This window comes from Danio aesculapii, chromosome 14 (genome assembly GCF_903798145.1).
Source record: "Danio aesculapii chromosome 14, fDanAes4.1, whole genome shotgun sequence".
Lineage (NCBI taxonomy): Eukaryota > Metazoa > Chordata > Actinopteri > Cypriniformes > Danionidae > Danio > Danio aesculapii.
Window position 1 is genome coordinate 42,048,760 of NC_079448.1, and position 13,877 is coordinate 42,062,636.

At 37.2% G+C, this 13,877-nt stretch overlaps 1 protein-coding gene across 6 annotated transcripts in view; it reads left to right on the top strand.

Annotated features, from left to right (window-relative positions):
* Positions 1-9,367, top strand: part of diaph2 (diaphanous-related formin 2) — a 763,661-nt gene extending 754,294 nt beyond the window's left edge. For all 6 annotated transcript variants that reach the window (XM_056472168.1, XM_056472167.1, XM_056472172.1 and 3 more), the window contains one exon: positions 8,026-9,367. In XM_056472168.1, the coding sequence (XP_056328143.1) occupies positions 8,026-8,090 (65 nt within the window). In that variant the 3' untranslated portion in view covers positions 8,091-9,367. The remainder of the gene's footprint in view (positions 1-8,025) is intronic.
* Positions 9,368-13,877: the final 4,510 nt, after the last annotated feature.

Genomic DNA, 13,877 nt, shown 5'->3' on the forward strand with positions numbered 1-13,877 from the left:
GCTGTAAACTACATGGGGAATATATTAGTAGCACATTTCTATAATATTAAAGGCTACAGTTAAAAACAGGCTGTTAATAACCTGCAAAATTCAGCTCTTATTTATTTTTAGATGTAATCAACAGACAAAACATCAATTGTACATGACATGGATAACATTATCTTCCAAATCTAATTATGAAGTAAAGTTTCTCCTACCAAATATAATTCACACCATGGCTTTGTTTTCATGATAGATTTTTGTGCAACTCATTACATATTTATTTTAAAATATGCATCAAAAAACATTAAATAAGACATCACCACTAAAAATAAGCATAAAGCAATGAATATGTGGGATAACACACTGCAAAATCTCTTCTACAGAATTAATTCATCTACTTTTCCTAGAAACTGGATAACTTACCGAAGGAAAATGCAATGCTTACTGACATGTGGTTTACAAGCTGTTTTACTGACATTTTTTCCACAATTTAAACAATAATTTGGTGGATGCATGAGAAGTGAGATGTTTATTCGTGTTTATTTTATGCTATAACAAGTAGCAATGAAGCAGCTCATGCTCTGCTGCTGTTTGAACTGAGATAAACAATCTGTCACACCACATAAAAGAGAGAAACATAGATCAAGTGCTTTAATTTCAAGACAAAATTTAATATATGAGATACATTTTTACCTTTAAAATGGGCATATTTTGACATATGTGACTTTGTTTCTCATAGTGATGTTTAATTCATTTATAAAGTGAAACAGCAAGGATATGTATATAGATTCATTAAAATGTAGTTACAGGTTTTAAAAAATACACGTATTCATTAAAACTAGGCTTCATACATATAATGTATTCAACTGTTACTTAAAGGTTTGTACCCAAAGTTTTATCTGCATGATTTTAAACAATCCTCCTTCTATAGTATTTTTTCTTGAGCTAACATATCCCCAAACAAAAATACTTTTTTCCATAACACATTTGGTCGCTCATTTTTTTGTGTGTTTACCTTCTTGCCAAACAAACCAAGGCTGCGAGGCATTAAAGGCCTCTTTTGAGCTGCCTCAGGGTCAGGCACCTCTCTGACCTTCTATTCTGCACTGCTGCAGCTGATGTAACCTTCCCTCACTGACTCAAAACAATTACTTTCAGCTTTGTAGGAAACCTTGGCTTCTATAACTGTAGGTTTTACTCTCCAAGCCCCATAACTTAAAACCGAAGAAGCAACTCCCCTTCACCATCACATCCTATTTCTTGTTTCTGGTGCTCCATTACCCATGGAGCTGGAGTCTGGCAAAGGCATGCAGAAGATGAGAAGAGCAGATACAGTAGCTGTTACTGCTGCAGTCTGTTTTCTCTCTCTGCCTCACCTCCCTCTACGGCCCACAAGCGGTAAACATTGTGTGTTGACATATGGCCCTCCAAGATTTAATCGCCCTTTATTACATTTTGTCGGCAGAAAAAAAATGAAGCGATACAAGTTTGCACATTACCATCAGTGTGTGTGTGTGTGTGTTTCCTTGAAAGGTCTATCCAAAACAAGAGATGCATAACCAAAAAGTGTTTATTTGAAAATATTTGCCTCGGCGCATTTAATATTTATTGCATACATATTGAATATTTGAGCTGCATCAAACATGTAAATTATTCACTCTCATAATTACCTGTGTTTATTCACATAGTTACTACTCGGCTGTTGATTGAAGCTTGTTTGTTATTCATCGAGCAAACCTTGTGCCAAAGGACTCTCCTGATGATGTAACGTCATGTAATTACAGGCAGATGACAGTAATGCAAAATCCATTATGTGGTTTAATCTCTTTAGAAGAATGCACATGGGGCCGTCTGGAGCCTATCACTCAATCATATGGTGAAAGTGTTGGATATAGTGAATGTATGACGACTTTTCGGTCCTTTGTGAGTGTCTGTGCGCTTACTAGCTTTTTAGTGCTGTTTTTTTAAACCCTAGGCTAATCCCATGATCCCGCTTTGCAATGTGTTTTGACGTTTTGGTCACATTTGACTCCCCCTTCCCATGTCAAGCAATAACATCATTTAATTAAGTCCTAAAATGCTGATATTTCTCTGGTGTGAAACCAAATGTTCTTATTTTTTTCATCAATCCCATCCTTTTTCTTTGTGCATTCAACCTAAAGATGCTGCCTCTGGGAAAAGCAGGTAAAAAAAGCCATCAAATCCAAAAGCACTTGACAGATTTGTGATCAGTGGCACAGTTCTCCTGAAATTGTCTAGTGGTGTATTTTTATTGTGGAAGTGAATGCTCACTCTTTAGAGAATAGCTTCATTATGTGTGCCCCCAATAGAAAGTGCTGTTTGTTGGTGTGATTGTTTGTTGTAGATGGGATGCTTTAGACTGAAGCGCCTCATGTCAGAAACACAGCTTTTCAGCCCAAATTAAAAACAAAAAAAGCCTGTTTGTTGGTTGGTTTTGCCCATTTGGTTGAAACATAGACTTTTTCTCCACCAGAATCTCGTCTTCAATCTGTTGATCTCAAGCAATTATTTCAAGTATTCCTCCCTAGACGTCGTTTTCCCCTGCCTTGCCAAATGTTCCAAGCATCCCCATGTTCCACTCTCAATCAAGCAGTGATGCTTTCATCCATTTTCAATTTGGACCACAAACTTGAGGAAGTGCCGCCAGCCGTCCCTGATCCTGTCAAGACAAAATACTGTAGTCTGTGTGTCACCTTCCAATATAACTACAAAATGGGCAACTTGGAAGCAGTTGGCAGAACAATGGCAGTGTTTGGTCTAGAGATGTGTTTACCGTCTCTTCTTGCTCTCAGTGTGGGTTCAACCATTTTTCCTTCTTTCCTGCCTTCGTTATCTTTACTTGTATAGTAATTACATTGGCGAGAGTTTAGATTATCATTTATTGTCGAAAACATTCATTTTGTCTATAGCAGAGGTGCCCAAACTAGGGGCTGCGGGCCGAAGTTGGTCCATGGTATTTAATCAGATTTTATTTAAAGTGGTGGTCCACTTTGATATCATATTTTAAACTTTAGTTGATGTGTAATGTGGCTGTGTGAACATAAACAACATCTCTGAATGTAATACGCTTAAAGTTCAATGGAAAAGGGAGACATTGGCTTTTACAGCGTTAGCTTAGCAAAGCCTACAGCAAACGAAGTTTAAGGACTCCAAAAAAATACATTCGGGTTAGTGAGATCCCAATTGCTTCAGGTTATGCGCATTCACCATGAGCATACACCCTGCGCAGCAACAGGGTGTGGCCAGAGGTGATCCTGTAATGTGATAGCAGAGAAAGCTAAAATGCCGTCCAATCGCTGCTATTTCCACAGAGCTCATTTCATTTCTGTATTTGGGCTTCCAAAGGACACAACAAGAGAGAAGTGCTTACAGTTTAATTTTAATTATGTTCCAGAGAATTATGAAAAAATATATAGCTAGCATTTGACAAAGGACAGCTTCCAGAATCTCTCTCAATTCAGTGCTGGATTTGGCTAAAACTCCTCCAACCATAATTAATTATTTGTTAAAATTAATCTATTACATGCATTGTTTCTAGCGCTAAATGTATGCTGAACCAAGGACATAAACAAGGATGTGAACAATGGGAAATGCTGTTTGGTATGGCTAACAATTTAGCTACAAATTAATATTTATCCATCAAACCACTGTAAACACTCACAATGTTCAGCTATGCTGCAGTGTCTCTCTATGCGGATGCTTTCTCAGTGTTTACCTCTCAATAATGAACTCGCAATAGATATGTGAATGTTTCGTATTACTTAAAAATATATGTGAATATCATTTGTCAGATTTTTGGCACATTGCTTTGCATCTTATAAACACAACCAAACCTTAAAAATACTCTGTGGACCACCCCTTTAAAATGTACACACTGTCACCTGACGGATAGAGGACTTAATTGAGCAAATCAAGACAAAGGCAGATTCTGCTTTACTAGTGTATTCACTGAACTCTACTGTGTTAAAATGTCATTGTTTTTATTGCGATAATTTATAATTTAAAAATGTTATACTGCATTAAAATATAATTATATATTAAATATTAGGAAATAAATTATGATTTTACCCATGGCAACTTTAATGTAAAATAGTTTGGTATATTTATCTTTGGCCCACAGCTATCGATGATATTTGGTTGTTGGCCCTTCATACAAAAAAGCTTAGGCATCCCTGGTCTAGAGGAAATGTCTGATTTGTCTGTTAAACTTATTTAATTCCACTATATACACACATACACACAGAAATTGTAAATAAAACTGAAATAACTGTCTTTATCCTGACAAGTTCTAGAAGGTTCTTTGTTTTTATCACTGCTGTCAATGTGCAGTGCCCATTCAGTTCAGAGAGAAAGAGACTGGAGGCCTTCGGGCGCTTGGCTTTTTGAAGTGGAAGTGGATGAAAGACTCTGCCATCATTTCAACTCATATTTTGGTTTCCATGCAGAGTTCAAAGTTCAGCATCTTCCACTTTCACCGATGCCAGAGGAAGTTGTTCTGCAGAGAAATGCGGATTTCCTCTCCATTTGTTCTCTCGGTTTTCATTGAACCGTTCCTCCCTCTACCTTAACCACATCTCTTCCATCTCTTTGTATTACCCTCTTGTTATTAGCATTGTCCCTCCCCTGTGGTGAGTATCCTTGTTAGGACAGATTTATACGTCTACTGAAGCTTGAATTAAAAGGCTCTAGGCAAACTCAAAAAGGGGATTTGTTAGCACAAAGCACTTGCTCTTATAATCAACCAACACTGAGCTTTCAGCTACACTGTTATTGGTAGTAATAACACATACTTGGCCACTGTGACTGTGTTCTATTTCACCTTTGTCTTGTTGCAAAAATCTCTTTGCCCAGACAAAGCCATAAAACAGCCTTTTCAAAATGATTTCTAGCTTGTTTTCTCATTGGCCCAGGCAACTGACCTTGGCAAACGAGCTAGACTTCAATTTTGTTTGAAGTATGAATCCGCCTTTACTGTGGTGCCCACTTGCTCCTAACTCATTACCTGACATGATGAATGGGGTCTGTTCCATTAAACTATGCCCAGCCCATAGTGGCATGGGCACCTGGCACTGAGTAATGGCAGTTGCATGGGCAGACCTGCCAGGGTAGGTACGAAAGGTGTGGCAGCTTAAGCTTGGAGTTGGCCCTGGAATCTACAGGGGAAAGAGGAAGGTTGTCCACTCCACCTGCCACATGGCCTCCACCCAGACTCTCACTACACCATGTTTGGAGTGGAGAGGGCCTTTGTGTGATCCTATAATGGCTGGTTTTGGTTGCCAAGTTCAGCTAGCACATTTCGTACATGCCACCATAATATTCCTATTGGCCTAGTTTCAGAAAGAATCTGCTTAGATTATGATAGTTTCAACATTTAAAGCATACTTCACCTTTACATTGTAAGTTCAATACTCTTGATTCATTTGGTCTTGACATGAAAAGGAAAAAATTACAAATTTACAAATATTATGTTTCTTTCTCTAATAGATGTCTAATAGACAAATATCTAAAACAATAATTCAAAACAAGGATACGTTTGGGATATCAGATACACACATTAGTCGTTTATTCCTGTCTATTTGTTGACCAGTCTAGTTTTGGACCATTCTTGGACGTCTATTTTCACAGACAGACCAATTTTAGCTGTTTGGATGTGAATTAGACTACTTTTAAACAAAAAACAAAAAATGTTTGCTGGGTGTGTCCAAGTACACTAACATTCTCACGGTCATTTTCAAGTCCAAACCTAAAGATAAAAAAAAAAAAAGGTTTAAAAAAAAAAGAACAAAAAAAAAAAGAAAAGATGTATAAACACAGTACTTGCTGAACATTCAAAACAACACTGTGTGCTGGGCTGAACACACTGATTGTATGTGCATACAGTACATGTGATGGTTAAAATGGAATGGGTTGAATGTAGAAACAACAAATTGTATGAAGTGAGTCCATTTGTAAATGAAAGAAACAATTAACTTAAATAACACAATTACTGTTACTGTAAACTTTATTGTCCCCTTTTTGGGTGATTTGTTCTTCAGCGTAATAGATTTAGAAAACGTATATAATACCACACACTTGAGACAAACATTAAACAACATTAATAGTACTAAAAAACAGCAACTATCTCTTCCCATTAAAATTCAGCAAATAAATCACACAAGGAGTAAATAAAAATTTATATCTGTTGATCCTTGCCCAAGAGACCCTATACCGAGATCCTGAGGGAAGTATTTGAAATAAATCAAAAAGAGGATGGGATATATCAAATGTAGTCTGATAGGCTTTCTTTAACACCTGGCTTTCATACAAATAGGATAACCCCATCACTTTTACCCACAATACTTTGCTGCCGGTCTTTAAAACCTTCGGCAGTGAGTTCTTCTGTTTTACTTTTAAAGAAGCAAACCAACAAATCAATGAAAAGTTAAAATTCTATTTAAGATTCTATTCAGGCCTTTTAAAATGCCACCATCAGATTCCCATCAATAATTAACTTCGCTAATTTCCGAAGACAATACTGGCTTTGTTGGCCTGTCCAACATAGTCTTTCAGTATTTTCATTAAAATTTTACTTATTATCAATAATAGTACATAGGTACTTATAACTTTCGACTAATTCAGTCTGGTGGTTGTCAACCATAAAACCTAAAACTACTTCCTGTCTCCGCCACAGGACAATGCACATCTCCTTTGTTTTATCTGTGTTCAGGCGTAGACCAGCCCCTCGACACCAATTTGTAAAATACTCAACAAGATGCTCAGCCTCCTCACCAACCAACAAACTTACAATAACAGTGTAATCCACAAACATAAGAATGTACTGATTTTCAAAGGGCCTACGACACTCATTTGTGTATATGATGTAAAGGAGACACTCAGGAGGACACTCAAGACTTACACATTTACATTTATTGAAAGGGAAGGAAAATCTATTTATGACTTGTGTAAGAATATTTTGACGATAAAACATATTTGAATAGAGTGTGCATTTTTAAATGATATCAGAGAACGTTTTTATTCAGGAAATATTTTTAAGGATAGGTTTGAAAGAGATAGAGAGATTAATTAATAAATGAATAGATAAATAAATTATCTAAATAAATAAACAATACATTAATTAGATAAATTAATATCTGCTGCAAGGATATGCATTTTTAATGATTGTTTTGAAATGTAATGGGCAATATTGTGACTGATGAAAAAAGCCATGTGTGCTTGAGCTTTCATTTTTATGGCAACATCTTGTCACATCATGTCCTTTTTTTGGTTCATTTAGATGTTTCATTTTTTATTTAGTTTCATATTTAAGTAAAACCACGGCATAATTTGTTTGGAAGCAGACCAAGACCCTTCTATTTAGGGGTCTCGGTCTGCTTTTCTGGTGCACACCAAGGCTCAGGTGGCAGTATTCACACTTATTCAAATGAACTAGAATATAGGATCAATTACAATAGAGATCGTTTTTAAATTAAGCTAATTAAATAAATCCCAGCCTGCTAAGTGTAAATTTGTACTATCTTCTATGGAATCCAACAGAAGTACATACATTAAAGACTATTGCCTTCAGTCATATGGGCAAGGTTTGAAACAACATGAGAATGAATAAACTGTGCTAGAATGTTATTTTTAGATGGACTATCCCTTTAAATGCTCCCAGTCCTCCAGTAGTCTTCAGATAAGCACATGCAGCTGTGTACGCACTGTTTTCCTACTTGTGTATGGGCGCGTTCCATTAAGTGTCTCTTCTCCAGGCCGTGTTGTTATAGGTGAAGGATCTCTCAAGCCCGAGACTAGATCGCGAGCTCAATGGAGTTACTATGACACCAGACAAGAAGCAGCCGACTCCAGACCATCTAATGCAGCTCTCTCCTTAATCAGTTTGCCTTTGTTATGATGTCTGATGTTGTTTCTTGTCTTCTTTCAAACTATTATCTGTGCTCCTGTTTCCTCCCCTTTTTTCTCTGATTTGTGCATTGTTTTTTGTGAATATTCCTAAGTGTCCTTCCTTGTTCTCTTTTTGAACAGACAACCGTCGCACTGGTTTGGAAAGATCCCGTTCGCGCCACAATGCAAACCCTATGGTCCGATGATCGCTTGCCGGCTAAGGACATTCGCCAAGTGCCAAAGACCCAAGAGTGGGGACAACAACGAGGAGGGCTGAACCGGGATGAGACGGAGCCCTCAGCTTTCACATACATACACACATGAACACAGAACGCAGAACAAAACCTCAAGATGTGCATCACAGACACTTCATTGCAGGATCCTTCTGAAGCCTTATATACTAGATCGTGCAATGGGCCTGTTTAATTATGCTGCGTTTGTTTGGTATTTTCAGTTACGTCAGCTTTGTTTATATCTCACGACGCTGACTTCCCTGATTTGGCTCACTATTTCCCAACAATCAATGATTGGCTATGGTTTGATCTCTCACTATTGGATGCACGAACATACTCTTGTTGACAAAAGGCCACCAGAAAGGACTGCGCGATTCTGTATGCATATCAGCAGAGGGACTTTATTTGAAGAAAACCATGACTTGACTGAAACTGCCTGCCCCTTTTGCTTTCCGACAGATCAAATTTAGATCTCCAATCCGTAATTCCCGCCATCAGCCGTATAACCTCTGATCACTGCCTCTCTTCATATATTACAAATCCTATGTATGTAGCGACATGAAAAAGCTGCTGATATTAGCTTCAGTGTGTACACATTTGTGCTGTGTAAGACCTGCCAGTGCCACAAGGTACCTTAGGTGGTTGAAAGATATTGCTCTTTATCTACGGTAAACACTTCAAACATTCACAGATGTTTCTCTAGCAGAGTCAAAGGTTTTATTAAGTGAATCTGCAGGTATGCGAATCAAAGAGATGCCATTCATTTCAGTTTTCAAATGTGTCACGGCTTTTCTTCGTGATTTCCTTCCAAGTCACTGTGCTTTTAGCTTTTAGCCCTCTTGTAGAAGAGCATTTTAGTGAACTGTAGCTTAGGGGTTTTTATGAGGGGTTTTCTTCAAATTCCAATGGTCAACTTTAAGAGCTCTCTCTTTCTGACCGAATGCATTTGCTTCGCCATCCGTGCTTTCACAAAGAGGAGTATTTATCAGATTCAGTACTCAAAGTTCACATTTCACAGTTTGCAGAATATGAATTTATTCTCAGTTTGCCAGATTTAGCCTGAAGCTTTTGATATGTGAACATTAACCAGATTCCAGTGAGGAGTCGTACAGTAGTGGAAAGTGACACAACGTTCACAACATGGTGGCTGTCTTCATGTGAAAACCATTAGTGAAATTTTCCCCGCCACCTCCCTTCTCTCATGCTTGTTGAGGAGTCGTTTTTCGTAATGTCTTCGACCCCCCATGTCCATAACACTGCAGGCAACAATATGAGTGACTGGAGTCGTACTGGTACAAGCCACACGCAAATCCTCTGCTTTTCTTTATGTGAAGGCAATGAGTACATCCAGTGCAAGTAAATGCAGTACAACCATAGTGTGGTGTTAAACAAGCCAGTCTTTCTTCTCACACTGTGTTTGTCATACTCTCCCTCAAGAGAGAGAGGAAAGGTCGAGATGCAGCGAATCGCAATCCATTGATTTGCTTTTCTAATTAAAACTGCCCTTTGAATGGTTTCCAGAAGCTGCACTCGGCTCTCATGACTCTCACTACTGGTTATTTTAAACTCACGTTAATGGTAATTACAGCATCCACACACTGTCAGTGCAGACATCTTCCACATGCATTGTTATTTCGCAGTCAAACTCCATTTAAATACATTTATCTGGTGGATTCATCCAATAATTCACAAGCTTTCTGTCCAACGATAGTTAATACATGTGCCAAACATTCATGACACACACAAAAAGCTAGCATACTGAGAGCAAGGAAGATGATTTAGTCACCCGCTTCGAATGTTAGCACTCGATTGATTGGGTGTTATCAGTGGTTATCAGCTGATAGATATGGGCCAGGAGGGGCCTTCTCAGCTTACTGGCAGGCTCAGAAGGCTGTTATCATCCATCCACATGGTCAATCAGCTATACTAATAGAGAAGACTCCAGATTCAGATTTGTTTTTACATTTCTGAGATGATTGTGTTTAGGGTTGGGGTACGGTGGAGGTTAATACAATACAATCAATGGGGAATTTAATAAATAATATAAATAATTCTCGTGGTTAATCAGCTATACTGATAGAGAAGACTCCAGATCTGTTTTTACATTACTGTAATGGTTGGGTTTTGGCTTTGAGTAGGGGTAGATGTTAAAAAAAACTACAACTAACGGGAAATTTAATAAATAATACAAATAATTATTGTGGTTAATCAGCTATACTTATAGAGAAGACTCCAGATTCAGATCTGTTTTTACATTACTGTGACGGTTAGGATTAGGGTTGGGGTAGGGGTAGATGCTAATAAAATACAATTAATGGGGAATTTAATAAATAATATAAATAATTCTCATTTACTCCCGGCCGCAGCCGTATGTGATCTATAACTGATTAACCATGAGGATGGATGATTACAGCCTTCTGAGCCTACTAGTAGACGCAGAAATCCCCTACTAGACCATATCTATTAGCTGATAACCACTAATAACGCACATTCAATCGAGTGATAACATTTGAGTTCAAATCACACTAATATTTTCTGAATGATAAAAATGAGTCACTACATTACAAATGGAAACAGCAGTACCACATCCATTCAGACTAAAAAACAGAGATAGGGCTTAGTGATGTCGTAATTTTTACAACTATAATGTCTCTCTTAAAAAAAATTTGTAATTTATAGACTTTTTTTCCTCTCTTTCCTAAGAAAACATCGTTTTATACCAGTGATCATCCCTTCCATCAGTGATGTTGGTGTTAATCTTGTGCATTACTATAGGCTAATATATATGTGTGATGTGTATTTGATAGAGAGTATATCCTAATGCAGGTTAGAGTCTGCAAGTGACTGACAGTGTAACATTTCCAGTCAAATCCAATACTTTAATTGGATGCTAGGCAGAGACCAGAAGAAGGCATAAAAAATGAAGTTACTAGTGCCAATTTGGGTCCTCTGCTGTCTCATTTATCCACATTTCTTTGATATCCTCAGTTTGGATTGTATGATGGTGCACTTTAACTTGTTAAATATAGACTGGAGGGATCTTTTAGTTTGCATATCATTGCCAAAACAGACTGCTCGCATGTGCGGTAACTATTTCTGACAAGCGATTCAATCTCCATTCTCTGAAGTCTCCCCCAGTTCGCTCTCATTCCCGCTCATTGTAATTGGCACTTGGAACAAGATCAAAGTTTAATGGGTAAAAACAACAGCAACTGTCTCAGGACATCCTTTTATTTTTTTAGGTAAGATTCCATAGACATGCCTTCATTTCATTCTCCCTCACATTGTGTTTTATTGTCTTATTATAAGCGATTTATATTTGTAACATCTTTAAGTTTATTTTTATCTGTGACTTTAAAAAAAATGAGGTGAAAATGGTTATGCACACTGTACCCGAGTATGTAACAAAACATCATACTAAATAATAACCACTTTCTCAAAAACAGATGTCTCCTTTTGTCTATGTTACTTCCATGATGGGTTCTAAATTATAGCTTTTCTTTATGCAGACTCATGCTGTTCCCTAAAAACTCATGGATGGAAATCTGAAGGGTTTCTTTTCAAGACAATTGGTCAGTCAGCTGATTTCTATAGCTTCAGAGATGAGAGTAGGCAGTTGAGGAGAACGGTAAGTCTGTAAATTTACACTTCTCATAGCGGAATAGGAAAGCTGCAGGTATTCTTTGTTCCACATTTGTAATACGGCTGCCTTAAAATGAAGATTAATATGAAAGTGAAGTACAGCTTGCCTACTATTTAATTCTGCCACCACGTTTTTTGTTTAAAAATGATTTGAAAGATACGATTAACATCATATATATTCTATACAGAATGTCAGAGTGTGGGCTGCTCAAACATTATTCATAGACATAAAAGCGACAGAGTTACTAGATGAACATTTTAGTCTTATTAAATCTCTTGTCTAAATCTGAAAAGCGTAGCCACTGTCATGTCGAGTTTGACATTTCATCAATAATTGATTCTGCGCAAAACTTGCTCATTGTTCTAAATAGATCCACCCACAGGGAGACTCACTGGTCCAAAACAACGTCTAAGTGGATACTGTATATTGAATATGGTCACACTGTGCACCATATTCACTTTCAAAAAGGACAGAGGAATAGCAGTCCACAAAAAAGAAACACATCATTCCTGTGACTGTTTCCAGCTGTTAAACTGGAAAGATTGCCATTAGAATTTTGTCATTATGCGTCTTTCTAACTGATTGTCACTTATTAAGACATACAAAGGTAAAGTGGTCTAATTTAAATTTAAAATGTAACACTAATTACCGCTGGCTAACTGCTAAGTGGCCAGATTAGTTCTTAAGATACATACACTACCTGACAAAAGTCTTGTCGTCTGTCCAAGTTTTAGGAACAACAAATAAAAACTTGACCTCTAGTTGATCATTTGGTATCAGAAGTGGCTAATATGAAAGGCAAAGGCTTCTAGATTACGCTTATTTTACCAAAATAAAATATGATCATGCCTTGATTTTTAATTACTTAATTAGGACAATAAGGTCTGACTTTGCTTGGACAAAAGTCTTGTCATTTAACAGAAATAATCTCCAGTATAGAATATAAAGCCATGGTGCAGTGGAAAAAATAATTTATATTGTGTATGATCCCCATGAGCTTGGAGGACTGCTTCCATACATCTCTGCAATGACTCAAATAACTTATTAATAAAGTAATCTGGACTCCCAGAGTTCATCAAGATTCTTTGAATTCATCTTCAATACCCCCTCCTTCATCTTATCCCAGACATGCTCAATAATGTTCATGTGTGGTGATTGGGCTCGCCAATCCTGGAGCACCTTGACCTTCTTTGCTTTCAGGATCTTTGATGTGTAGGCTGAAGTATGAGAAGGAGCATTATCCTGCTGAAGAATTTGCCCTCTCCTGTTGTTTGTAATGAATTGGCAGCACAAATGTTTTGATACCTCAGGCTGTTGATGTTGCCATTCACTCTGCAGATCTCTTGCACGCCCCATACTGAATATAACTCCAAACCATGATTTTTCCCTCACCAAACTTGACTGATTTCTATGAAAATCCTTGGTCCATGCAGCTTCCAATATGTCTTTTGCAGTGTTTGTGATGGTTAGAATGCAGTTCAACAGATCTACCTTCTGCCACTTTTCCAAATGATCAACTAGAAGTCAAATTATTATTTGCTGCTCTCACAACTGGGATCAACGACAAGACTTTTGTCAGGTAATGTATGTGTTTTTTTTTTTTTATTGCGGACATAGTATCTTTTTAAAAATTGTGGTGGCTCAGGCAATGTGATAATTTTTACTGCATGTATATTTATTGAAAAATGAAATGGAAGACAAAATACCTGTTTTTCCTTTCATTTAAAAACAATAATACACTAATATGTTGTTCAGGTAATATGTGCATATATGCAATATGACATCAAACACATCTCTTTTTGTTTAATGTCAGTTTTAAGAAACAATGACAGTCATTCTAAAAGTAGAAAATATGAAAATTCTATAAACTAGACAAGCTAACAACTCAATCAAATGTACAAAGTCAACGTGCAACAGTACTGTGTGTGTCTGTGTGTACGAGAGGCATAGAAAGACAAAGTTTTGAAACTGAATTTTGCCCTCAGACCAAGTGATATGCCTGAGCACAAATAATAAATTCATGAGTACAAAGATTGCCTGTTAGATATGTCTAAGATGAATTATATCTCATATCTAAACACTATAGAGAAGTCAGACTAAGGCAAATTTCTGAAGGC